Source organism: Ursus americanus, chromosome 26 (genome assembly GCF_024610735.1).
Source record: "Ursus americanus isolate L20-20 chromosome 26, mUrsAme1.1.p, whole genome shotgun sequence".
Lineage (NCBI taxonomy): Eukaryota > Metazoa > Chordata > Mammalia > Carnivora > Ursidae > Ursus > Ursus americanus.
In genome coordinates, this window is record NC_142152.1 from 34,043,356 (window position 1) to 34,071,013 (window position 27,658).

Sequence of the window (27,658 nt, forward strand, 5' to 3'; positions counted from 1 at the left end):
TGCCCGGGGGCCGAGCTCACGTAAACCATCAATCAACATTCCAAACTCCACAATGATCCCTGACACCCAAGCCTCCCAGACGAGGGGAGCCCCAGGTTCACGGCCACCTCCTGCTCTTTGCAGAGAGCTGAGCAGGGGGCCCCAGCACTGGCAAGCCTGTAGGAAACTGTCCTTACTCTTCTGAGTTATGAAGCCCGGGCATTCTGAGCCATTTGTTATTGATGCTGTTAGTAACACCCCTTGAAACCGACTGCCCGATGGGAAGTGGCTTGGATGTGCTTCGCTTTAGAGGAAAAAGAATCGCCAGCTGAGAGAAATGCTGTCTGGGGGAGGGAACCAAAGATGCTTTTCCCTCCACTGAAGACCCAGCTGTGAAGGATCCATGAAGCCCCTGCTTGCACTGTTGACTCTCTTTGCCCCTGCCTGAGGTGCTGAGTCCTGAAGGAAATCCAGAGTCTTTGATCAGAAAAGGGATGATGAACCCTGCCTATAACTGAAAGGATGCTAAGGGCAAGGTGACCGAGGCGGGGCCGTATTTGTCCCCCGTCGCTTTATGGGGCTTATAACAAGCACTCTCAAGTCCAGCTATTTACTAGAGATTTTAAAAGTCCCAAGGCCCAGGCTCTACCAAAAACCAACTAAATCAGAATCTCTGGGGGCAAAGCCCAAGAAGTCAGGCTTTTTTTTTTCTTAAAGGCTCCACGAGTTACCCTACGTGACAGTCAGGGTTGGGGACCACTGATTTAAAGTACCGTGACTACACTTGTGTTCTGGAAGCATACCTGGAAATAATCTACATGCCAGAGGGCTGGTTAGTTGTTTCCTAATTGAATGAAATAGGATGCAGGTCCGTGCTAACCCCTACCTTCCCCCACCTCCATTCCTCTGCCCCGCCCCCAACTCGCCATCACGTACCTGAGTTATAAAGGACTATCGAGTTCTCCAGGGAGTTTTCAAGTTGGTGCACAATACACAGGTTTAAAGAGAACTAGAACCAACCCCAAATGCTGAATCATCTACGATAGCCAAAATGAACCAAACACAAGATCTCTTCAAATATTTAATCAGTTTAGAGACCTCTGCCTTCCAACCCAGTTGGGTAAAATTTCTAAAGAAAGCATGATCAAGGGGTCCTCGAAGAAAACACTGGGGTAAAATGGAGAGGAGACTGGGTTTGGGAAGTCAGAACAAAACATGTGTCTTAAGGCCTTTTTAAGGAATTCTACCACTTAATTTTTAAAAAATACTCAAAATGCTCAAGAAAGGATTAAACAGTTATACAAATTTAAGGACAACAAAAACTTCTTTTATGGCTGAAAATGCCACACTTGGTTTTGAAATAGACTCTTTAAAAACCCTTAGATCCTGCTGGGGTTTCTTTCCATAGCCTTCTCTGTGCATACAAGAAGCGAACTAGCTACAGCCAGGGGGCCTCGGCAAAGAAGCGATCAGCGGATCAGCGAGAGACAGAAGGCGTGGAAGAGGTGACTGCAAGCCGTTCACAGTCTTTGAACATGGACTCAGGCCCCAGCGAGCCTAATCTATTTCCCTTGAAAAATATGAAAAGAAACTGAAGGCCTTGAAAAATCACCGTCGATCTCAGGTCAGGGTGCCAATAATACTTTCCAATAACTGCGTCGTAAGAACTGGGGAAGCATGTCCTTCAGAGTGACGGGTCTACCATGATACAGGCAGGGTCAGGACATCAGGGCCGACTCCTCGGGAGACGGTCTGCAAGAAAAGCGTAACATCTGTCCCACTTTACTCTCCCTCTTGTTTCTTCTCTTCTCCTGTCCCTTGGGGCTGCTGAGAGGCAGTGTCAGTGGCCCCCCCAGCCCGGGGCTCAGAACGGGTACTGGGACACGTATATCCGCAGTCGGATCACAGAGCTGCCTCTGAAGTTGATGACGGTGTTGACAGTGATCATTTCCAAGTCCAGCTGTATGTCCCGGGGCCCTTTGATGGGGCGTGTCATCACCAGGGTGGCACTGATGGGACCCGTTTGCTGTGGACAGAACCAGGGATACCAGTTAGACAAGGCCTGGCTGACGTAAGGGGGCAGATGAGCGGGACCCCCGAAGCCGTTAAGCAATATGGAAGAAAGTTGGGGAAAGCCATCATTTTGAGGGCACCTCTCGTGCAATCACCAAAGCGGAAGGCCAGGTGATCTGGCAGCAGCCTGCCTCTGCAGCCCCAATCGGGGGTCTCCCCCTTCAGCGCTGCCATCAACCTGGACCTCCTCGGTGCCACACTCTGCCCTTGGCTTTGCCCACGTCCCAGCTGGCTTTTTCCTGCTAACCTTCCAGGGCTCGCCCAAACTGCCACTTCGTCAGAGGCCTTCCTTACTTCCCCCAACCAATTCAGGTCACCCTGGGACCCTCTGCCCCTGCGCCCAGTCTGCCTAGGGTGGAAAGCACTCATCACCGTGTGGCACTGTCCACACTAACAGGTCTGTGTCTGATGTCTGAGTCCCTACCAGACTATGAGCTCTGTAAAGAGCAAGGACAGGGATCAGGTTTTTCACCGCTGTCCTCCCCCAGAACCCAGCCTGGTGCCAGGCACACAATAAGTGCTCAGTAAATATTATCTTGAATGAAATAATGAGCAATTGGCGGAACTAACGGCATACCATAGGGCTGTCGCTTCACGGCTCTGGGGCTCGGCTCTAAAATGAGGGTTTGTACCAGATCACAAGTTCTCCAGCCAACAGCCTCCAGGGCACCTAGGACACTTTTTCCTAAACTAACAATTCCAGGGACCCATTCCAAGAGTGTCAGCTCGAGTGGATGTTTGGATGATGCCGGGGGAAAGTATAATTTGTTTACAGGCCTCCAGGTGGTTCTGATGTGCGGCGGCCGCAGGAGCTCCCATTAGACACCCTGTGGGTCCCTCCAGCCTCACACCACCCTGTGACCCTAGTGCTGCAGCCCTAATGATAAGCTCTTCTCTTCCACTGAATCTTGCTCTAAAGCATTTGAGGAGCTCAGCAGGGAGTCAGCTTCTCCCTCGGCCTGCTGCTCTCCCTGCTTGTACGCCGGCCTTCTCTCTGACAAATAAATGCATAAAACCTTAAAAAAAAAAAATCGAGAAGTGCTGATCTAAAAGCACAAGTCCGAATCTGGGGACCCTGGCTGTCCTACTTAGAGGTATGTGTCATTATTTCCCCATTTTCTAAATAAGCAAACCAAGGCCCAGTGAGGTTAAGTCATTACATAGGGTCACCTGACTAGTAGGGGCAGGGCTGCTGTCTGACCCCCAATCCCAGGCCTTTTCCACTGCACCACAGTTATCAGAAGAGACTGCTGTGTGTTTTACTTCTTCTCCCGAGCACTGCCCTTGAGGCGAGCGCTCACGGTCCATGCTAGATAGTGGGCTCCTGGAGAGGAAATGGCGTGAGAGAACAAGGAGATGAGGGATTAGCACTTTCTATAAGCACCAGCGCCCAGCAGTGCTCAGAAACTGAAAGCAACAGGCTTGCAAAATCAAGAAGCTTGGCTTACTGAAAGCCACACCACGCGTTTTATCTGTCTCCATAAAGGGAGGACTCCCCATAAAGATCCGACATCCCCGAGCTGCCACAAATATGACCAGGGCGGGGCAGGCAGGTAGGTGCTGGCCAGGTACTGGGACCTCCCCTGTCCCCTGGGCTATCAACAGCCTGACACCCATGCAATTTCCTCTTGGCATCCGCTCCCTCTGTTCCCGTCAGCATCGGCGCAATTGGCACCTCCTTACACAGAGAATCGCTCGGACTTCCTTGTCGACTCTTGCAAAACCTCAGAGCACTGGGCCAGCGTTTCAGAAGGGACAGGCACACAGGGAAATGCCCGCGGCATTTACATATACAAATACCTCACCAGCTTTCACTGTTTGCAAGAACAAAGGCCAGGGGTTGAGGACCTGGAGCTGTGGGCAGCCCTTGGGAGGGAGACCTGCAGAGCCCAAGGTCCAGGAAGGGACTGGAAGGACTGGGAACTTCCAAGTTGTTCACTTGGGCTCTCCTGGTAAAGGTCTCCGGAGGGTCACTGCCTCTCCCATCTGGAAGGAACCCTAGAGGTCAGCGGGTCTGAGGTTGGCCAGGGCCAGATTGCAGCAGCCTTGGAAGGCCTGCCTACAAGCCCATGGGAGGACCCAAGCACCTATCAGGGGAGCTGAGGACAGCCACCTCCCCTACTCACTACTCATTAGGCTTTTAGGGCATAATCAAGGCATTAATGAAAGAGGCCTCCTGAGAGCCCCTAGTCACTGGGAGGCTTCATGGTCACTGGTGCAAAATGATGCCGATGGGGTGGGGGTGGGGGGTTATGATCCCAGGCGTTTGGCCATGACCTTTCGTACATCTCTTATTTAATCCTCATGCCCCCACCATGTAAGTAGCTAAGTACACTACAGAAGGGCCCCAAACTAGCACATGATACCGGCGTGTCGGACCCCCCAAACCCTGCTCTGTGATAAGGTCTCAGGACCTCTCAATTTCCTGACCATCCCACCGCACGGACTCCATGCAAGCATCGCCACTTTACATTGTAAATATTGGCCTGTGGTGTGTCCCCCTCCCCACCGGTGTGCGTTCCTCAGGGACAGAGGCCACATCCTGTTTGTTCCTGGACTCTCAGTGCCTGACTCAAAGCCGCCTATGTCATGCTGCTGAGTTTATGTTCGCGCTGCAAGAAGGAGTGAGTGTGGCCGACCGCAGCAACTGCAGGTTGCAAACTGCCCACCTGATGTATGTCTTCTTGGCCTTTTGCTCTCATGCAACTTGGATCTGTTCTGAATCGACCTATGGGATGGCCCTGCCTAACGGCTGGCCAGCAAGTCAGCTTGCCTTGGACCTGCCACCTGACCCACACATGTCACAGAGTAGACGTGCTTTGGCAGTCTGAACCCCAGGACCGTGCTCCGTCTTCTGGCCCTAATTGTGTTCCCGAGGCACCTGGCCAAGGCCAGTCAGTCACCAGTCCTCGGTCCAGGGCTCTGAGTGAGATGGGCTGCCAACAGTGCTCCTGAAAGAGGCGTGTGAGTGTGCATGTGTGTATGTACACGTGCCTGTGTGTGCACGTGGGTGTGTGTGGTTTGCCTGCTGTGTGCTTGTGACACAATCAGCAAATCTCAGGGTGGGGGGAAAGCCTGAATGGCCATCAAGCCCCCCACGCGATGCTCCAGTCTCTTGGACGGCACTGCCAAGGCTCCAGGGCCCGGGAGCTCATGGCCTTCTGACAACAGTAGCAGTGTCTGCCACAGCAAAAGCAGCACTACTGGGGGTACCTGGGCGGCTCGGTCGGTTAAGCATCTGACTCTTGGTTTCAGCTCAGGTCATGATCTCGGGGTCGTGAGATCGAGCCCCACATTGGGCTCCACACTCAATGTGGAGTCTGCTTAAGATTCTCTCTCCCTCCCCCTCCCCCGCTTGCGTTCACGCTTGCGCTCTCTCAATAAATTAATAAAATCTTTTGAAAAAGAATATTACCAATACAAAATAACTGACACTTATTGAACATTTTCTACTATTACTAAATGTTAAACTAGACTTTTCTTGTTATCTCAATTTCTGCTGCATCCCAAAGCTAGAAGAGTAGGTGAAAATACCCCACATCCTAAAGGAAAATGTATAGATTTTGATACCCTCCTGACTGGGTTCGAATCCTGCTCTGGGGCTTCCTAGCTGTGAGACCGTGGGCAAGCTCCTCGGCCTCTCTGTGCCTCAGTGCTCACATCTGTAAGTTGGGATGGTCACGCAGGCCCTATGTCACAGGACTGTTGGAAGGATGAAGGGAGCGATATATGGGACCCAGCTGGCGCGATGCCTGGTGCGTGCTGAGCGCTATATAGGATTTGGGATAGTTCCTGTAGCTGTTATCCGTGACTTGCAAAGCAGTGGCCCAGGCCGATCTGTTTCTCTCACTCTTACCACCATGCTACGTCAAACACACTTAGCAGCCCCCACCTCAAGTCGGAGGGGGTTTCAAGAGAACCGTTCAGGGATGCGGGTCCTCTGGGGTTTAAGAGTGCAGCCAGCGGTGCCTGACTCTCCTGGAGTCTACAGACGACGCCCAGATACCTGGAACCACGGGGAGGTGAGGGGCTGCTGGGGAGCTCCCTGTTGGTGCGCCTGCTCTGCCGACGCGCCACCACCCCCTCCCCACCCACGGGAAGTCTGTGGAAGGCACAGCACCAGAAAGAGGCTGGGAAGGTTTGGGGTGGCAAGTGGCCATCAAGGGGCCCGACTGCCCACACCAGAAAATGGTCAGTGCAAAGTCTCCAGGGAAATTTCCAAAGAATCCATAAAGCATCCCCGGAAAGCATGAGCATTTGGGTCTCTGTTCCAGACACGGCACCAATGCCTGCTTGCAATGGCAACAAGCCAATAAGACCCCAGTCCCCCTAACGCTCCCCTCCCATCATCTGCACCCCCCAGTCCTGGAGAAAGAGCCAGAGGCAGCATGGTCAGTGGGAGGAGGGGAAGAGGAAGCTAGCACAGAGGCCAAAACCCCTCCACCCCGGTCCCACCCCTGAGCAGGGGAAGGGGGGAAACTTGACACTGAGTGAGAGACAGAGAGGTTGAAGTTTTCACTGCAACCGGCTAGGACTTGATATGGGAGAAGGAGACAATTCAACAGTAAGTCAAAGCACCTGTTAGTCCCGTGGGATTAACCTAGCCAGCACCCACATGTGCCCAGGTTTGGAGCCAGCAAGGTGAGAAAAAGGTTACTGAATGTTTCACCGCTGCTAAATCCTACGTGCTGGAGAGAAACAGTTGCCCTGTGTTCCAGGTACTGGACTAAGTAGACGAGCTCATCTAATCCTAAAGTAAATACTATTATTATCCCCTCTTTACAGATGTGGAAATTGAGGCCCAGAGAGGTTAGGTAATGTGCCCAAGGTCACACAGCGGGTGCGTTGTGGAACTTGAGTGAAGCGGGTCAGCCTGGTTCCGGAGCCCATGGAGCACAACCATGGGTGCCCCCTGATGGAGCTGCAGCTCGGACAGAGGGGAGCGTGGAAGGCCCACCTTGTCTGGCAGGTTTCTCCTTGTCTTCCTGCCTCCATGCCCATGGCTGCACACAGCCCCCCTACGGAGGCTGTTCTCTCTTCCCGGGTGCAGTCAGAAAGAGAGGCCAGGAGTCACCACCTCCCCGTCTCTGAACGTTCCTTCAGCCTTGGAGTCCTGACAGCCTCTTCTGAACAAGTACTGAAGAATGATGGCCCTTCCCAGTGTCCCGAGAGGGCACAAGCATACAGCTCAGCTTTGTGAGTTTCCAGGGTTCCCCAGGGGCTATGACAATGTGAGTCTGAGAGGAAGCCTCCAGGAAGGGTCCTCGCTCTTGCCCACTCCACCTGCGGGACAATCTGCCTCCCCCTGCATCACTGGGTATCTCTCACAAGTCAGCCTCACGGGGAACATTTGGGTCTAGAGGGATTTTAGCAGGTGGTGGTCTAGTGAGTGAAATCTCGCCCCGGTAAAGTCACCTTCCGAGGATCTTCTTTTCTGCTTGGGGAAAAAATGCAAGGACAGAAGTATCACTGATGGTATTTTAAATCCCCAAAAGAGGCATCTTTGCACACTATGGTTGGGCCCCGCTGTGTCTGTACAAATGAGAGGCCAAACTGGAGAATGCCAGGGGGCCAGGCTTCTGCTCCCAAGGGCAGCAAGGCCACCGCGGCTCACAAGATGTGGGTTTCCGCTGGAAGTGGAGACAAGACAGACAGAAATGCAGCTCTATCCTTCTCATCTTGCAGAAGCGCCTCTACCTTTAACTCATTCATTCCATCTTTCCCCAAAGCCTTTGGCCCTATTGCATTCGTCTACAGATGCTGGCTCCATGGACTATGTTACTACATGTGACCTGGTCCTGTTAGGGTCTTGCCAAAAACATAGTAGTGAGGATACAGGCAAGATACCAGCCCCTGGGACCTTCTCTAATCTGTTCTAACCCCTGCTTCTGAGACTCCCCTGTTTTTAGAACATCCTAGCCCCAGAGGCAAGGACTGGAAGATTCTGCCAGGAGACAGCAAGAGGGTCGTAGAGACCTCAGATAGGCGGTCCTCTCACAGGACCAGGGGCGGGAGGCCCCCTTCAAAGTGGAGAAGCTTCCATGGCCCTATAGGTTGCCTCTGGAGGACCGCATGCTGTAGTTGTTAGAAATGCAGATTCCTGGGTAGAGGGGGCTGAATAAGGGCCCCCAGAGATCTCAGGCCCTGTAACTACATCCCCAGAACCTGTAAATACTACCTTATAAGAAAAAGGGATCTCTGGGGCACCTGGGTGGCTCAGTTGTTAAGCGTCTGCCTTTGGCTCAGGGCGTGATCCCAGAGTCCTGGGATCGAGCCCCACATCAGGCTCCTCCGCTGGGAGCCTGTTTCTTCCTCTCCCACTCCCCCTGCTTGTGTTCCCTCTCTCGTTGGCTGTCTCTCTCTCTGTCAAATAAATAAATAAAATCTTTAAAAAAAAAAAAAAGAAAGAAAGAAAAAAGAAAAAGGGATCTCTGGCCTGTGATTAAGGTAAGGATCTTGGCTCATGGAGATTATCCTGGATTATCTGGGCAGGCCCTAAATCCAATCACACAGGAGGGGAGAGAGAGACAGGGAAATTTGACACACACAGAACCAGAGGCAGTGTGTCCACGGACGGAGGCAGTGACTAAAGGGACATGGCCACAAGTCAGGAAATGCTGGCCGTCGCTGGGACTGAAGGAAGCAAGGAATGGCCTCTCCCCTAGAGCTCTGGAGAGAATACGGCTCTGGGGACACCTTGGTTTCAGCTCAGTGAACGTGATTTCAGGCTTTTGGCTTCCAGAACCGTGAGAAAATAAATTTCTGTTGTCTTAAGCCACCAAGTTGTGGTAATTTGTCACAGAAACCACAGGAAACCGATACACTAGGCCTCAACCACTGTCTTCTGAAAGAGACTCCCCAGAGAGGAAACTCCAGAATCCACTCTTTGGACAAGAGCCCAAATTCACCCTGCAATGTGAAAAACATGGCTCTAAAGCGGGGGTCTCCAAAGACGTGCGTCCACCCCGAGTGGCAGGAGATGAAGCTCAGGAACACAGGGGCACAGGATTACACGTGCGTCATCAACAAAGAGACGAATGTATTTTAGGACGCGTGCTCTAAAATGTTTTCTTGATATGGCTAAGGCAGCACTATCCATCCAGCTTCCTACGGTGATAGAAATGCTCTTTATCCGAGCTAACACAGCGGCCACAGGCGACTACTGAGCTCTTGAAATGTGGCCAGTGCCACGGAAGAACCTAATCTTTCATTTCATTTCATTTTAATTTATTTAAAATTTAAAGAGCCCTCATGGCGACTCTGTTGGACCACACAGACGGCGCCTACTTCTGAGAGGAAAGCCTTTATATTTGCTGCAACGGAAGGGCCACGAGAGCAAGGATTTGGGGATGTTTTTTTCACTACTCCAGCTCAGTTTCTGGAAGCGCATAGGAGGCAATAAATATTTGTCAAACGAGCGGATGGATGACTGGATATGTGAGTGCCTCCTCCAGGCAGGACAGAAGATTGCAACGCGGTCTAACTTCTCAGGGCGCAGACAAGGAGGATGTGGAGGCTCACCGAGGAGAAGCAGTTTTCACACAGCTGCCCAGAAAGTCATAGGAATCAGAACCTCAAAGTCCCGACTCCCACCCACTCCCCTCTTCCCACCCACCCCTCCTACCTGCTCTCTGACCCGTTTCTAGAAGCACGTGCCAGGCTAACAACATAAGCATCGTTAACGATGGTGACCATCCCCTCTTACCCGCATATAGAATTCTCTGCCCTCGTTCCCAGACTTGATCTGGAAGATGTAATACGCCCCAGGGTAGCGGGTCGTGGCTTGCATTTGGAAGATGTCGGCAGGAACAGAGCGTCCTGACACCACATCCATATCCCGGTACAGGATGGTGAAGGGTTGGTCTCTGCAGCCAGGATTCTCAGCAGGACACATACAGCGGCTGTTGGCAAGGGAAATTATGCATGAATGCGATAAATACTTTCCAGATGCTCCTTGTACCTACTTCCTCCCTTAACACACTGAAAAGGAGGCTACCCCATTTTTATCATCCGAACGCTGTAACTGTAGATCCCCTCTGCCCCTGGGTCTCACCTACAACCTCACCAGGGTGTAGGTGAGCTCTCTGACCCAATCAGGTATTTCTGCTGCTAGAGTATAGACCCTAGATATCTGCTTTGCATATTCTCTAATGCACTTTACATCTGTCATGTGTTTATTTGGCAAAATGCTTCGCTGGTCATGTAGTCCTTCACTTCCCCAGACGTTCATACTCAGGAAGAAATTCTAAAAATGAGAAATCACATGAGATTGACAGAAACTGGGTGGTCCTTGTACACTCTCTACAGCACTTAGCACGGGCTGTGCAGAACGTCACTTCATCTTTTCATTCGATAAACAAGAGCTTAGGACTCACTAAACTCACTGTGAGACACAACGTTAGACACTTTGGAATTGCCAGGATCAATAAGATTCTGACCTCAAATAGTTCATCTTCTTGTAGGAGAAATAAATCATGGACACAAATATCTCTACTACAAAACGGCTAATTTGAAACACTAGTAACAGCATTGTCATGAAACCGTTGACTCTCTTTCCCAACGAAGGCCTGTTGTAGAGGCCCCTTGATGTCTTCCTAACCACCCTATCTCTCACCTCATCCCTGAGACTCCCCAAAGGGTCAGAGTTCACAACAGGATGAGGACATCTGTGGGTACATTGCCTTGATGGGCAGAACTGGGAGTCAACCTTGTCTTGTTTCCGTTGCTCTCCTCAAACTTCTGATCTATGTTCAAAACATTGGTTGGTTCCATCTCCAAAACACAGTCCAAGTCCACCCACCCTTCACCATCTCTTTTATCACAGCATTGTCATTCAGGGCACCACCGGGTCTCACCCGGACCTCTGGGGTGGCCTTCTAATAGGCCCCTCCCCCGTCAATCCATTACATGGCAGCCAGAGCGCCCGTCATCAAAAAACCAGATTCTGTCTCTGTCCTGCTTGAAGATCCTCCAAGGGCCACCCCTTGAAACATGAGTAAAAACTAAACACCCACTTTAGCCTGTAAGACCCAGGGGATCTGGCGTCTGTCAATTTCCCACCAGTCACTGCCCACTTTGCTCACAAGGCTGCAGCAACTGAGCCTCCTCTGGTCCCCGAGGATGTCAAGCTCCCCACCACCTTGGGATCTCTGTACGTGCTGTTCCCTCTGCACTTCCACTCTCTGTCAACACTGGCTCATTTTCTCATTCCAGCCCATATGCCATCCCTCAGAGGAGATTTTGGACTCCCCAGTCTAGACCAAGTCCAACCAACATGGTCCTTTTATAAATCCCCATTCCTCTGGCTCACACTCCTACCCCAATCTATGATTATGTTTTCATTTATGGAACAATTTGCTTAATGTCTTTCTCGTCCACTCTCAGAAGAGCAAAAACTACGGCGCCTGACACAGGTGTCCAGCACAGAACCGGAGCTCAACTGACACCAAATAAAGGAACGTAGAAAAATTATTTCTAAAGTTTTGTTTTTTAAGGCTGATCAAAACAGCTGAGCTAATACGTCCCGGGTGCCCAAATGGCCCCTTAAAATGTCACATGTCACACAGCAAAGAATTGCTTCCCAAATTAAGAAGCTTGGAGGGCGTGCTGACTGAGGGCAGCTGAAGAGGGTCACAAACAGCTGGGGGACGCGGCACTGGAGCTCAGATCTGAAAGATGGGGCGGATCCGTCTATGTGGCGGTGGGAGAAATGCCTTCCATATGGCAGAAGTGGGTGCGTGAAAGTCAGGAGGCTGGCCGCTGCAGGGTGTGGGTAAAGGTGAGGGCAAGTCCCGTTCGGGTTGGCAGGAGTACAGGACACACAGACAAGGACACGAGCTGGAAGGGGGTGGCTGGAGTCGGGAGGAACAGGTCCTGGAGGCAGGCAGTTTTCAGCGGCGTGCCAGGGACCTCCCAGGCCACAGTAGCTCAGTGCCGAGCACTGAACCGGGCCAATTCCCCGGCTACAGATAAGGGTGGCCGGAGGATCCCTGGGAGAAGCAGCAATGGGAGCTGGGAGAGCAGCCTGACACTCGGCTCTGCCCAAAGGACCCTGGAACCAGAAACCAAAGGGTTGCTAGAAGCGTATCTCTTAGCATGGAGGGAGGCCATCTGCCATGGATCCCCGCCTGCCTGCCCCTGCTTTGTCCTCTTTCGCCTGTTCTTGTACAGAGCAGGAAGCACCCTGGTAAGCCATGAATGGCTCTTGGAGGCTGCACTCCTAGAGGACAAGACAGATGTGTCTGATTCATCTCTTTATCTCCAGTGCGAGGAATGGGTGTTACTCGGGGTAGTAAATGTGTGGCTGGAAGAAAGGAGGGCAAAAGATGTACGTGTGTGTGTGTGTGTGTGTGTGTGTGTGTGTGTGTATGATAGGCAACAGGCCAGGCAGGGGCACTCTCCTCTCCACCACAATGGCACCCTCCTGAACCAGGCCCCTCACTCATGTTCCCATTTCTCAAATGACTTACTTATCGCTGATCCGCAGATAAGGCTCCTCGCAGCGGATGGGGTCAATGCACTTAAAGCCCCCCTGCAAATTGTAGCAAGTCTGCTGCAGGTTACACGTGTGGTTTCCATGCTCACACTCGTTGATATCTGCAATGCAGGTAGATAAGAGGCTGAAACAGGACAGCGCTTCCCAGGTGTTGGCTCCGGCCAGGGGTGTGTGTGTGTGTGTGTGTGTGTGTGTGTGTGTGTGTGAGTGTGTGCGCGAGCACGTGCGGGGGGGCAGCCTGGTCTTTACTATAGGACTGCACTGTCCACTATGACAGCTACTGGCCACAGGTGGCTACTGAGCACTGGAAATGTGGCTAGTGCAAGTTGAGCTGTGCTGTAAATGGAAAAGACACACAGATCTTGGCCACGCAGTACAAAAAAAGAATGCAATATCTCATCAACAGTTTTTACATTGAGTACACGTTGGAATGATAATATTGCAGAGGTAGTGCATTAAATAAAATATATTCTCAAAATTAATTTTACCTATTTTTTTTATTCCTATATGGCTCCTATTTTGTAGCTGACTTTATATTTCTATTGCCCAGCACTGCCATGGAGAATTCTTGCTTGGTGTTCAGGTAAGGTAGGTTCAAGGAGCTGAAATGGGTCAGTGGCTCACCTATCAGCCTCTCCAACGGCCCCAGTGGGTGGACCACGGGGCTGGGAATCAGCCCAAACAGCCAATCTGAAGGAGACCTACCCCCGACACAACCTGGGGTCCTGACCCTCTGAGGGACACACAGTTAGACGTGTGAGTTTCCCTGGCTTCCACTCTCTAGGGAATCAGGAGAGAAACACTAACTAGGCTACCCTCCAGGAGCCGTGCGAAAGCCTGGACCTCGGTCCATGAATGGGGCCAGATCACAAGAAGCCTTGGCTGGGGCGGTCCTCTGAGGGGTCACTGAGATCTGCCCAGGGAGGCCAGACAGGCCACCTCTTCCTGTGGAGTTCATGACAGTAGTGAAGTAGCTATGTCTTTTCTGAGGCCAAGGTATGGGTCACAGGACAGGAAGGCCCGACATCCTGGCCAGAGACTGCCACTCTGCGAGCTACTGGAACCCACTCATGCCCTCATCCCTGCCACCTTCCCCAGGTGAAAACATCCATGACCCCCTGAGCCAGCCCCACCTCACACCTCCTCCAGCCAGGCCCCTCTGGACAGCCTTACCCTGGCAGCTTCGGTTGTCGTCCAACAGAATGTAGCCAGGGGGACAGGAGCAGAAGTACGTGCCGGGCTGGTTCACACACTCGTGTTGGCAGAGGAACTCAGAGAGGCTGCACTCATCCATATCTGGGGGTGACAAGTCACACCTGCTGCTTATAATCAGACTACCTGGGGATGGGGGCTTAGTGGTTTTCTCTTCCAACGCCCACACCCTCCTGACACATGTGACGGTACATCTGTGGCTACGAAGTTGCCATTTTACTTCTTGCACACTCAGGTGACGGGGAGCTCACTACCTACTGAGGAAGCCTACTGACAGTTGGACAGCTCTAATTGTTAGCATATTCTTCCCTATAGGGAGCTGAAATCTGTCTCCATCCAACTTCTCACACGCCCACCTCAGCTACATTATCTACTAATTACGGACTCATTTTGCGCAGCAGGTAAATATAACTCCCACTTCCAGAGGTGGGATTCGTTTGCCCACTGGAGTTTTCCAGGTGCAGAGCTCTTCTCCAAAACCCAAAAAACATTCCCTGGACCCAGTCTTCTGAAAGGGCAACTTTACCAGTGCCAACGGCCCTCTAATCACCCCAAAGTTAAGAAACAATATTATTTCTATAGTCCCAACTCAAAGGAACATATCCAGGAGGCCAGGGGATGTCCAGTACATTAAAACATCTTTGTGTCCAAAAATCTCCTTGAAAGAGAAAACTCTGGAGTGGCACCGGGTGGGCCCATGTATATCCCTGGGTGGCCCGCCTGCCTCAGGAGGTCGCTGGGACCTGGGAAGCTGGAGGTGGGCCACCCTCCAGCTGCAGAGGTGGGGACGCGAAGGAAGAGCCATTGAACATGTTGGCCGTGGTGGCTGATGCAGAGGGCGGTTCGGAAGAGCCAGCTCTTCATCACACACAGAGTTTGGCAACAGAGCCCCCGTTTGAGCCTCATTCGATAGGCGCGCCAAAGAAAACATGTTTTTCTTTCATTTATTGTTTCCCGAAAACTTGCTTTCACTAGTTTCCCCATGTGACATGTCCTCGGATTGCTCTCTCACTCACAGACCACTGGTGGCTGGAATCACCCATGGAGGGTGTCTGCACAAATAAGGCGGTTTCCTCACCACTGGCTCCTTCTGGGAGTGTGACATGCGTGACGCCTCTCCCATCAGAGAAGGAGAAACTCCTTCCCGCCTCTCCCACCGGTCTCCAGGCAAAGGGTTCGGAGCCAGCAGAACCGGGATGCTGATGTGAAAAGTTAAAGCTCTGTGAGGCAAGATTTGCTTTTGGCAACTCCTCCCCCTCTCCCCCGGGACCTCTCCCATCAACAGAGAGTGTCCCCCTCGATCTTGGCTATGTTTGTAGATTCCGGTCCATAGCTCCGGTAGAAGCATGAATATAAACCAGCAGCTCCCAAGTGCTTGCGACGTACCAAGGGCCGAGTTAAATGTTTCATATGCCTCACCTTATTTTTTTTTAAGATTTTATTTTTAAGTTATTTTAAGTCATCTCTACACCCAGTGTAGGGCTCAGACTCATGACCCCGAGATCAAGAGTCGCACACTCCACTGACTGAGCCGGCCAGGCGCCCCATGCTTCATCTGATTTAATCCTCACCTCAGCCCTATGAAGGAAGCACTATTACTAGCTGCGTTTTACAGAGGAAAATTTGAGGCTTATAGAGGTTAGGTAGCTTGACTAAGTTCGCAGATAACGAGTGAAAAGGAAAGCTGGGATTTGAAGCCAGCCAGCCAGTCAGCCTCCCGATCCTGCGGCTAGTCAGCACAATGCTGTAATGTCTCTCTGAGTGATCATGTTCGGAACTTACAATCAGTGGATTTGAGGGGTTCTAAGGTTGGGGGCATCCCCAGAGCAGGACTGGCTCCAGGGCAGGTGGAGAGGGCAGCACCCACCCCTGCCTCCTGTTGGGTAGGGAGGGGCCCTAATAGGCCCACTCGGTTTATCTTGGGGTCTGCAATCCCCAGACTTTACTAAGGCTGTGACTCTAATCTCCACCAAAAATTGAAATACAAGCCCAGTTTCTGGCCAGGAGCACACCTGAGGCTACTTTCACTCATCCCCATGACAAGCCGCCATGGTTTCCAGGACCAGCTCAGCTTAGCAGGTCCTCGAGAGATAAGGGGACACAGCTAGGAAGGGGCTAGTGCTGCACAGAGGGGCCCCACTAGCCTCAACAGCATGGAGAGGTACAGTTCCCGGGGAAAATGAGAAGCAAAGAAAGGGGGTGAGTAGGAAGGGACAGAAAACAAACTCCCTGTGTCGCACTGTTATCCTGGGCCAACCCTAAAGCCTGCAGCGGCCACGGGTCACTCTAAGTCTTAGAAAAGTGGGTGTCGTGTGAACGTGCAGAAGATAGAGATTTCGGGTGAAGTGAGTCAACTGAAAATCCTTGCCAAACCACCAGGGATGTAAAGTCTCCGAAAAGCCAGAAGTCTCTTACACGTACACCTGGAAAAAGTCAACTAACATGGAACGACACAGGTACACAAGCTTTTTTCATGTCTGTGACCACCCTCATGACTTGGCCAAGGAAAGAGCTAGAATTTGAACCCAGCTCCATCTGGCTCCAATCCCCCTACCATACCACCTCTGCAGATGGTCAATAAACACCTGTGGATTCTGGAGCATGGACTTCTGGAGAAACAAATAATCCCATCTCATAATGCTAAACTTTCCCCCTCTCAGTCCCTTGGCCCAGATTCCCCAAGGAGTGCCATAGGAGGAACTGAAATCAGGAAGAAAGTAGCTTTTCATCCCTGAAGGTATTTTATTAGTTTCTGGGACTGACATTTAATCCATCTAAAGCTCTCTGCAAATGCTTAGTTGGGGCTCCAGCTTTCCGGGCCCCAGAGAGAGGTGCTCAGTTGTTCAGAGAACTCTGTCCCCAGAACACCCCAGTCCTCACTGAAGCTACCAGACAAGTCTCATTCATGACCTGGGTCAGTTTCTGTCACAGTGAAACCCAGGATTAAGAAACTTTCCATTCAGCAGGACAAAAAGATTTTCACGCCCTAGGGTATGGTTCGCTTATTTTGAAAAATACAGGGAAGCATGGTTAATTTGGACTGTGCTAACTCACAACTCCTCAAGATGCCAAAAGTGGATGGAGAGGAGTTTACTTTAATCCAGTATTTACAAAAAAAACAAGGAATGAAGGGAAGGAAGGAAGAATGGAAGAAAGAATGAGCTGTACACGGCTCTGTGTGGGATGCTACAGGGATTTATTCGAGTAAAACTGCCATCCCTGTTCTCAAGAGTTTATAAGTTTCTTATTACAGGGTTTAATAAAATTATAATAGAGTTCACAAGAAAGCACTGGCAAAGAATCATAGCTTCTTGGTCTTGGAAGGAATTTATAAAAGGTCAACAAAGCCACCATATTATGTTCTCACAAATTATTAAGAATTAATTAATTCAATATTCGATCATTTGTTCACTGCTTTGAGAACTGTTGACTTCACGCATGCTATGTGCCAGTCCTAGAGCTAGGCACTGATCATTTGTAGAGATTTTAGAAGTTCACAAAGTATTTTCACTCACCCATATGATCTCACTCATTCAGTGCCCCCACCAACCCACCCTGTGAGATATGCTATCATACCAAAGTCACTTCCCTCTACAGGTACTATTAGGCTAGGCCCAGGACTTGTCAGTGCAGGGCAGGGACAGATAATTCAAACCAACACACAAAATCAGGCAACTCCTTTCCCTCTTCAACCCCATGTCAGACCCTAAAGGCCGCTCCATTGGTTTTTGCATTAGGGGTCAAATGACAAGGGAGGAGACTCTACTCCACCTTTCGGGAAGTGACTCATCTCTGCTTTGAGTGGCTGTGATTCCACCGCACTGGGAAATATCCCAAACTGGGGATGTGTCTGGGAAAGGAGAGGAAACACCTGTAAAGGAAGCCCTGTCCTCTGTCCCCCCACTGCACCCCTACGACAGATGGAAGTCTCCAAATGCCAAATCCCATTACCACTGCAATGAACACCATCATCCTCAAGTTCATATCCTGGGTCACAGCGGCAGATGAAAGAGCCGTAGGTGTTGACACAGGTTTGCACGCAGGGGTTCTCAGTGGTACACTCGTTCACGTCTATGGAAAGCAAAAGCACATCACCGACCATTCCCACAACAGAACATCCCCACTGACGTGGCAGAAAACGCACTGGCAACAGAATCTACTGGGCACCAGGAGACCAGATTCCCAGGTGCCAATGCTCTCCATCCAGGACCTCTCAGGTCTACAGCTCAGACCCCAGAGTGTTCACCAGAGGACGAGGGCCTCCATTCACATCTCCCTCTTTGCTCACAAGTTGGGAGGGGTAGAAACAACTTGTATACACATATCCATGTAGATGCGTGTACACACATACCCCTCCAGTCCCCAAAGCTCAATTTCCAGGTAACATCTGCTCTTTCCCATCATCTGACACATTCTATCACTGAGTAGCTCTTCCCTCACCCCCACTGACTTTGAAGTTTCAGGTAAGCAGGTAAATAACCACGACCATTTTAATAACTCTCTTTGAATTATTGCTATGGACTGAATTGTGTCCCTCCCCCAAATTCCTGTGTTGAAGCCCTAACCCCCAACATGACTGGATTTGGAGATGGGGCCTTTAGGAGGTGATTAAGGTTAAATGAGGTCATATAGGTGGGGGCCTCATGACGGGGTTAGTGCCCTTAGAAGAATGGACACCAGAGAGCTTGCTATAGCTCCCTCTGCCTTGCGAGCACACGGTGAGAAGGCTGCTGTCCGCAGGGCAAGAAGAGAGCCCTCACCAGCGCCTGATCATGCCGGCATCTGATCTTGGAATTCTCGCCTCAAAAACTATGCGAAAACAAATTTTCCTTGTTTAAGCTACTCAATCTGGTATTTTGTCACGGCCACCTGAGATAAGACAGTTACTCAAAAACAATGTCACTCATTATTACAAAAGGATCTCACACTTACCAAATCCTTACAAGGACTACTGCCCCATGTTACAAGTTCAGTGGGTTAAGGAAAGGACCACAAAGGGGCACAAGGAAACTTACAGATAATGGAATATTTCATCATCTTGAATGTGGTGATGGCTCCATGGAGGTATATGGACAGCAAAGTTTATGAAATAATGTGCCTTTAGTAGTGCAGTTTATTGTACATCAATGATACATCAATACTTGTAAGGTTGTTTGAAGGTTGGGACATGCGTCCAAGTCCCAGGCGAACAAGCACAGCTGGAACCGGCACATGAGTCAGGGCTCTTTCCATAATACCTGTGAGTTATTTATTCTGCATAGTTCATCGGGATGAGGGAAGGAGGAGGAAGGAGCCCTTTTCTCCACTGGCATTGGCTGACCCGTTTTAAGCACACCCTCTCCCCAGCCCCATACGCCAATGACCAAAGTTCCAGCTGAGAAAATTTCTATCCCCTTCAAAGTCCAGGTAAACCTCTTAAGGCTCTGAATAGAGATTTGAGTGTTTTCAGAGTGAAAGGCCTTCCTAGGGAACAGCTTGAGAAGCTTTTCTTAAGGGGAGGGCTAATCCCATGCCCACACAGCTCCTGTTTCCTTAGAGCTTTCAGAGGGTTGCAGGGGGAGAAACAGGGCTCTGCAGGGAGAGGGCAGCGAAGCACCAGTCTCCCCAACAGAGCTGGAGGCTCTGCCCCCCAGAAGCCAGAAAACGCGGTGGTGGTGGGCCTTCGAGTCAAGTGCAGGCAGGACGGCACTGCTGGGTATTAGGGCTTGTGTCCTTGGCTTCCAGCCACACGCTGAGCACACTGGGATGAGGGAGCTCGGGTCTTGCTCTCTTGCAGCTGCCTCCTCAGAGCAACAGGTCCCACAGCCCTCTGGCCCCTGGCATCCACACAGGCCCAAGTGCCCTTCTGAAGCGGGTGCCGGCAGGCCACACCCGCTGCAACCCGCGGGACAGGAAGGCTGGAGCCTCGGGCCTCTCAACTCTGCCACCCACCGGCTGCAGGAATCGTTGCTTAAGGCTTCTGAGCTTCGATTTCCTCCTCTGCAAAACAAGGCCCCATGCCCCTGCCCTACCTATCTCCTCGGGCTACTGTTGGGGTTCAGGGAGGTTAACAGACTATGACCAGGCTTCAAAGAGCTCAAAGCACCCTTCCCTGCACGAGGTGTGAGGATTACAAAAGCTCAGTGGGGAACGTAGCACCCTATTGCACCCATGGACCCTGCTGATGCAATATCCCCGTGGCTGGGTGCCCGCGGCCAGGCCTTAGCGCACTGCTGGACTTGGCACTGCCCAGTGGATCACCTGCTCCTCGTCACAGACCTGTCCCTGAGAGGCCTGAAGGACACTGGGGCCTTTGGGCTCTGCTGCGCATGGCTGTTCCTCTTGAGGTGCTGGAAGCGCCTTACCAGTCTCCGGGTGGAAGCCTGGGCTGGCACTTCCAACCCCCTGGCCTGGGCACAGAGAAGCCTGCATCTGCCCTATGTCACTTCTCACAGCAGCAGGGGAGCCAGGCGCCTGCTCCCTGATCCAGGAAAACGGAAGGGCCCCTGTTCTATCGGCTCCCTCAACCTCCAGGCCCTGGCTCTCAGAAGAAAATTACCTCTCCTGGCAAGAGGAACGCCGTCGAGACTTCTTGGAACAATTAGCAGAACCAGCTTTGGAGCAAAGACTTACAAAGAATCCAGGATCAGACCCTTTAACGCTGATGCCTTCCTGTTTACCCAATGATTTAGATATGATTAAGCTAATGGAAACATAATACCCTCCAACTAGCTGGCTTGGAGCCTGCCCGCCAGACCTCAAATGGTGTGACAAGGAAATGGGCCCTGCAGAACCTGGTGGCAGGCTCCAAACAAAGACCTCATTCTGCGTCTCCAGGACTAACCTCCACCCTGCACGGAGCCGCTGCCAGGGGCTGGAGGCCTGGGTGGGGGCTGGGGGCGGGGCCAGGCCTGGCAGAACTTGCATGAATTCCTTGGGCCTGGAGCCCCCATTCACTTCCTGAGCAGAAGAAACCTTCGGATGGAGACTGCAGAAGGCATGTAGTTTGCTCTTCTCACGGATCAGTATTCGAAGTAATCACGTGAAACTCAGAAAATGCCTTTGTGTCGGGGCGCCCGGGCGGCTCAGTTCATTGAGCGTCCAATTCTTGGTTTCAGCTCAGGGCATGATCTCTCAGGGCATGATCTCAGGGTCATGAGATCGAGCCCCACGTCAGGCTCCGCGACGGGCTCTATGCTGGGTGTGGAGCCTGCTTGAGCTTCTCTCTCTCTCCTCTCCCTCTGCCTCTCTTTCCCCTGCTCACTCATTTTCTCTCTCTCTCTCTCAAAAAAAAAAAGCCTTTGTTTTAGTCTGTTTTTTTGTGGGGAATGCTGAGTCCTAAATTATCATCATCCCTGGGCTCTTTGCTAGGGAACAGGCTCTGCTAGCTTAGGTCATAGGGAAAACTGGAGGCAGAGGCATGAAAATTGCCCACAAGACCCGTGCACGGAGGGTGTGTCTATTTTGAATTCATCCAGGCTCAGGACCCCTCCCTGACCACCCCTCTTGAGCATCAGGAACTGAACTCAGGCTACAGGACATGCGTGAAAATTTCCGATTAGCCCAGAAACCTGGCAAGGCTACTTGTGGAAAGTAGACACGCAGAGAGGAACAAATCCATGAAACCATAAAGCCCCAGATGACAGATGACTGTGGTTCTCCTCTCAGCGGTACTCAGAGCACTTTTTGAGATGCTTCCCATAACCTTCGGTTTGGACCGCAGGTTTCTGTAAGCAGCGGGGCTGGGCACACGGTGACCAGGAGCGGGAACAGCCGCTAACCACATCAGCTGTCAGACTCCGGAGAAGACAGCATCTAGTGTTTCACACCGTGTTCAAGAGATCACTCGCCTCACATACCTTGGCAAGACCTTCCATCCTCGTTGAGGGTAAAACCAGGGTTGCAGGTGCAGGAATAGGATCCAGGAACATTTGCACAAAGTTGCTGGCAGTAGCCGTAGCGACATTCATCAATGTCTGGAAAGAGAAATGCTAGCAAGGTGAGACATTTCTTCCCAATCACCAGTGCTCCACCCGGCATCATGACTGCCCATTGCTTTCGGAGCAGGATCACGAAGGGAAGGGGAACTAAAGAGAAGACAGTACCGACTGTCAGGGATGGTGATACCCTCCAGAGTCTAAGGCTCAATCCCTTAGGCCCTTAATCCCTGACCCAACTCAGTCCCGTGAACACCTGCACCTGTCTGGAAAGTTCTAGAAGAAATGTCTGCTTTGATTGGGATGTGGGGCAAGTCAGCCTCCAAGAGTTTATCCAACTCCAATACTCAATGCTAAGATTTATCCAACATCAAGAGTCCACTCTAAGATTCTGTAGAAACGTCGCATGGCCCTAGGAAGGGACAAGTTGGCCTAAAGTGTAAGAAGAATCCACAGCCTCGCTCCAACAGGTTCTTCGCCAGCTCTGTTCACAATGATCTGTCTAGCACTCAGGAACAAGCAAGCATAGGCCAGGACAAGCAGGGCAGCACAGCAGTCTGGAGACCTAGAATCCAGTAACACAAGGATGCTGGAGTTCACCTTGGATCTCCTGCTTGCACCAGAGCAGACATAAAACTCTGGATAAACACACCTCTCCCAAGCCATGGCTGGCCTTTCCCGAGCAAACGGCTTTGTGGCTGAATGGAGCCTTTTAGCAGAGCTGGGCAATATGCCCTCCCTGCTGACATGTACCAGTCAATGGGGAGCCTGATGTCATTAGGAAAGCACTTCCCAATACCCCAAGTTAATGGGCTGATGGGCAAGAGAAGTCACTCCTCTGGGATGGGATGCCTTTAAATGAAGCCTCCAGACAGAGACCCAGTCCTCACCTATACAAGCACCTGCTGTGGCCAACTGATCTGACTGTAGCTGTAACTGGTCCTTATCTTATCCTCACTTCCCCCAAATGTTGCCTCCCTGGTCCCCCAGTTCCTTGGAACCAGAGTCCAGCCAGGGCTCTGGAGACCAGTTCCGAATCTGTCTCTGTGCCTCATTTCTACCACCTGCTGCCAGAAAGGACTCCACTCCACCTTAGCTAGTGATCAGCCCCCTCGGAGGCTGTGCCCTTGTGCTTCTGTTTTATCTCTGAGCAGCAACTACTTCTAACCTGACCCACCCCACTGCCCACTGAGTGCCCTGCAGCTCCTGCTGCGAAAACACACTGACTTGTGCGGTTGCTGGTCCTGACCTTTCCCAGGGTGCAGCTGGGCACACCACCGAGGCCAGAGAGGCAGCGGTGGGAGTGGGGATGGGGACAGTCTCCTCTGCCTAGGGGTACCTTGGAGGAAGGGCAGCCCCGGCCCCTTATTTTTCCGCAAAAGCAACGCCTCCAAAAGGTGCACAGAAGGGGTGGGAGATGGTGATGGAACTTGTGTTTTGAAAGAGAAAGAAGAGTTTGGCCAGGAGAAGGCATGAGTTCAGCCACAATTAGGAAAGGTCTTCACTTCGGATGTGAACTGTGAGAGGGCTGAGCATGTGGTACCACTTAGGCCTCCAGGAGCATCCCTCCCAAAGCTTCAGGCCCCGTGGAAGAGAACAGCCCTCCCAAGCAGAGAAACGTCCCAAGAGCTGGCTCCCCTCACATGGGGAAGGGTTTCCTGGCCCTAAGGTTTCTACAGTGGGGCCTGTGTCCCACTCACCCGATCCTCTCTAGCGCCCCCTTGTGGTGGAAAGAAAACTGGACTGAGAGAGAGGAGCCAGATTTTAGACCCAACTCCCGCTTTGTTCAAAATGTTCCCCTTCTTTGAGTCTCAATTTCCAACTCTATAAAAGTTGGATGACATAATATCTAACATCCCTTCCAGCTCTGAGAGCCGACATATTAAGTTCCCGTACAAATAACTCACTCACACTGATCTGCTTATGTTCAAATCAGTGGCATCAAATTTTCCATAATAACTGAGGTTGGTTAAAATGCACAGCGACCATCATATTCACAAATGCCCCCATGTGCAGCCAGCTCTCTGGAGCATGCCTGGAAAGGAGAACCAGGCCAAGTGTAGTCTGGCTTATCAGGCCTCAAAGATGCATCAGACGGGGCTCTAGAGTGGACCGACACTCAAGTCTTAATCAAGGGAGTCTCAGAGTCTCTCTCTTTTTTTTTTTTTTTGTTTCCATGAGTTGTTTGGATTTGGTTCTCCGCTCCTCCAGGACTGATTTTCGGGCAACAGAACAGTGTCTTAGAGAACTTAAACTGGTAAGGCTTTTCCAAGAAAACACAGCATAGAAATCACACCCTAGAAATAGAATTCAAGTGACAGCTAGAGATTGCTATGAATTCATTCACTTGGCTAAACCAAAACCAGAGGGGAAGAACGGCAGATAACCCTCCAGTAAAAATAAACAGAGAGATCATATAGCGGATGCCAACTGCAAGGGACAAAATCCTCAATTGGTGACTGACTCCTTCAGAGTAAAAAGACCACAGCTAGTGGGGTGGGTATTGGGAGGAGGTGTTAGAATCTACTGATTCACATGTGAGACTCGGAACATTTCTGTGACTAAGCAAGCGTTCCCATCTCTTAGTATGATTTCTAACTGAGACAGAATAGTCCTCACCTCTATCACTTCCTGCCTTGGATATAAACTTTCTGAAGGCAGGAAGCAGGTCTAGGTAAAATCAAATATGAGCCCTTAAAACTTACATTCAAAAGCTCTGATGATGACACTGACAGCAATGTCACGACTGATTTGACAGGGCAGTGCAAGCTGCATAGCCTTCTACCCCCCAACAAAGAAAATCCCACTGCCCTCAGGCCACCCAGTTATGTCCCCATTTCACAATACCCCTGGTGACCATTAACTTCCAAGAGTCTCTTCGAGCCCCAAAGAGCTGTTACCTAAGCACTGGCCTTCCAGAAGCCAATAGCCATCGGTGCAGGAACAGGTGTACCCTCCTTCCGTGTTGATGCAGATCTGGGTAGGGTGGCACTGGTGAGAATCCGTTGCACACTCGTCCACATCTGTAACACAGACATATTCCAGAGAACGTCACATACATTTATCCAGAGCCAACAGAGGTGCCAGCTGCTTGCTTGTCCTTCTGGGAAGGAGGTGATAATGTCTACAGGTTACATCCAAGGAGACGGACGTGCCTCCCTGATGAATACCACTAGGAGACACTGACCTTTGTGGAGGGGGCAGACCTAGTCTGCTCCCCAGAAATCCACAAAAGAAAATGGCCAAGAAGAGAACACACATCCTTGGGGACTCTTCTGACATCCTGCCCCATCACTTTCTGAAAGCAGGTCACCTTGATAAAAACCATGACTTGATTTAGAAACACGTTTTGTCTTAGGCGTAGTCAGGCATGTGTTAAACATGGGTCTGTTGCGTACCTGTGCGAGAAACACCTCTGAGAACACAACAGGAGAAAAATAAACGTCTCCCGCCAAAGGAAGCTAGGAGTGGAGCCACTTGACTCTATCCATCCACGAGAATCCTTCAGCCTGGGGCTCCCGCACCTTCCCGAAGCTTCACGGAACCCTGCAGCCTTCCTGCTGCTCCAGAGCTCCTGGGACTGATCTCTTACTGCCCTCTGCTCAACACTGGGGGTCTCTGCATGGCTGCCTATGGCCGTATGTCTGGCAGTGGGCAGGTACCTGCGTCCAAGTCACCCCTTCTCCTTAATCAAGAGCTTCAGAGCGTAGAGACCAAGCTGTATGCATGGCCACACTCCTCAAGACATCCAGTGTATACACTCAGCTCTCAAAACTGTTTCGATGGCAACAAATCCTTCTGGCGCTTCTCCCTGCACTGCACTTTAGAGAGAGCGTTCAGCATCCTATAATAGAACCTTCTGACACCACACTCTCACTTCCACCTGGAGGAGGAGACTTTCCCTAAACGTTCGTCTATTAATTCACTGCACGGGATCCATCAAGCGCCCCGGATCCCACACCAGCGCCTCCCCTCCTTGTCAACCTACCCTTCCTGCCCGTACCTTAGCAGGGCACCTGCCTTTTGCTCCCCTCATCCCTGCACTCGGGGCTGCCTCAGCTACATCTTCTCCCCTTCTCCCTCCCTCCTCCAAAAGGACCACACAGTGTGGGAAATAATATTAAAAGCCACTCACTGAGCATATGCGGTGTGCATGTGCGGTGTGCTCACATCATGTGTGTATGTCATGTGCACACGTACTATGCAAATGTAGAGCACGGGTCGTGTGTGTATGTCGTCTGCCTGTATTGTGCGCATGGGTCGTATGTATACAGGAAACGTCACAGACGCTACCATATTTATTCTCACAAACCCTGCGAGGAGGACTCATGAGCCCCATCTTCCAGGTGGGAAAATGGTGCTGATAGAGTAAATACCAAGCCAAGAGCTGAGCCCAGGCCTCCCTGCCCACCTGACTCCGAACCCCTCTGTGCAGGAATGGCAGAGGTCACATCACCACAGTCCGCCACCCTCCTGCGACAAGTCAACACCGACCACACTCATCAATCTCCACCCCACCTCCAACCATCAGAAGCCTGGGCATCGTGGGAAACCAGACTTCAGTCCTCCAGACATGCAGCTTCCAAGAACCTGGCTCCAAGGTGGTGGCAGCCTCCACTCCACCCTGATACACTGACAATGTGCAGCCTCCGTGGCAAAAACCCAGCCTGTTCTTGGCTGCAAGAGCCCCTGCCTCTGCCCTCGGCCTCCCTTCCATCCCCAGGGCTGCCCACCCGGCAAAGCCTCCCAGGGGAACCAGCGAATAATGCTTGGCCAGCAGCCACTCCTGCTCCAATCCCTATCGAAGACTAGGATAATAAATAATGTCACTATCGGCCAGCACATAGTTATATTTTTCCGGCCGGGAGTGATGGATGGCCACTATACCCTGGGAACAACGGTGCCTTAGGAATTTGCACGCTTTTTCCTGCCTTGAGGGGATTGAAGGGTGAGAGAGACCCAAGGGGAGAAGAGACATTAGACTTGGTCATAGCAAGTTCCCAAGACTCTGTGTTTGTGTAACTTGCGACACACACAATGTGCCGGCGGACTCCTGTAGAGAGACACCAAACCCATGCCAGGGGACCAGACGGGGCTCCCACGGGTGTGCGGGGCCTGAAAGTACACAGGCGTGCATGCACACGCACACACAAGCGCACGTGTGAAGTAGTCGAGCCTAGAAACCACATCTTGAAAGTGCATTTTTTTAAGAACTCCACCACTTTTACTGAGTTAAAGAATTAACTTGATTCAACTGCATTTCCGTCAACATACGTTCAAAAAACTGTACTTTACACTTTCAGTCACCGAATGGATTGTCAATACATACATATTTTTTTAAGAACCTGTATGTCCCTGGAGTTTTTGGAGGGTGTGTCTTACCTTTATATTCTGAAAACATACCTGTGTGATGCTGTGTCCATAGTAAATGCTCAGGAATTCTTTGGTGAATGAATGAATGAACACGTGAACAGCAAACATGGATGTCTTAAAACCCCCCAGACAAGTTTCCGCAGCCAGCGTGCTGGCAAGACGGTTCTGGTGTGTGGACTTTAAAAACAACCCACAACCAGCCCCCCTGAAAACCACCGTCAGCTTGCACACCTGGCGGAGAAGAAACTAGAATGTTCTCACCGTGGGGTTCCGCCGGGGCTGAAAGACTCATCACACATTCCATCTTACAGCTGAATTGCTTACATTAAATACATTCGACTTCAATAACAGAAGGAAAAAATACATCAAATCACTCCAAGGACATTCTTTGGCAAAGGGTCCTTTTCTGCATCAGTGGAAAAATACAAGTTACAACAACCTGAGGAAGTGTCATTATCCTCGTGCGCAAACTGTGCCTGCTATTTCCTTGCCCGTGTGATACTTAGGAAGAGTCTCCCAAGAAAGAATCCTGGTTCATTCAGCCCTTTATTTACAGATTCATTCATCCTTTATGTTCAGCTGTGGCTGTGTGTGTGTGTGTGTGTGTGTG

The 27,658-nt window shown here is 51.1% G+C and overlaps 1 protein-coding gene across 3 annotated transcripts in view; it reads right to left on the reverse strand.

Moving 5' to 3' along the window:
* Positions 1-1,047: 1,047 nt before the first annotated feature.
* The window catches only part of FBLN5 (fibulin 5), an 84,621-nt gene continuing 58,010 nt past the window's right edge, over positions 1,048-27,658 (reverse strand). For all 3 annotated transcript variants that reach the window (XM_045807602.2, XM_045807601.2, XM_045807600.2), the window contains exons 5-11: positions 24,576-24,698; positions 21,598-21,714; positions 17,711-17,830; positions 13,721-13,843; positions 12,522-12,648; positions 9,758-9,953; positions 1,048-2,005 (exon numbers count right to left, since the gene is read on the reverse strand). In XM_045807602.2, the coding sequence (XP_045663558.1) occupies positions 1,844-2,005; positions 9,758-9,953; positions 12,522-12,648; positions 13,721-13,843; positions 17,711-17,830; positions 21,598-21,714; positions 24,576-24,698 (968 nt within the window). In that variant the 3' untranslated portion in view covers positions 1,048-1,843. The remainder of the gene's footprint in view (positions 2,006-9,757; positions 9,954-12,521; positions 12,649-13,720; positions 13,844-17,710; positions 17,831-21,597; positions 21,715-24,575; positions 24,699-27,658) is intronic.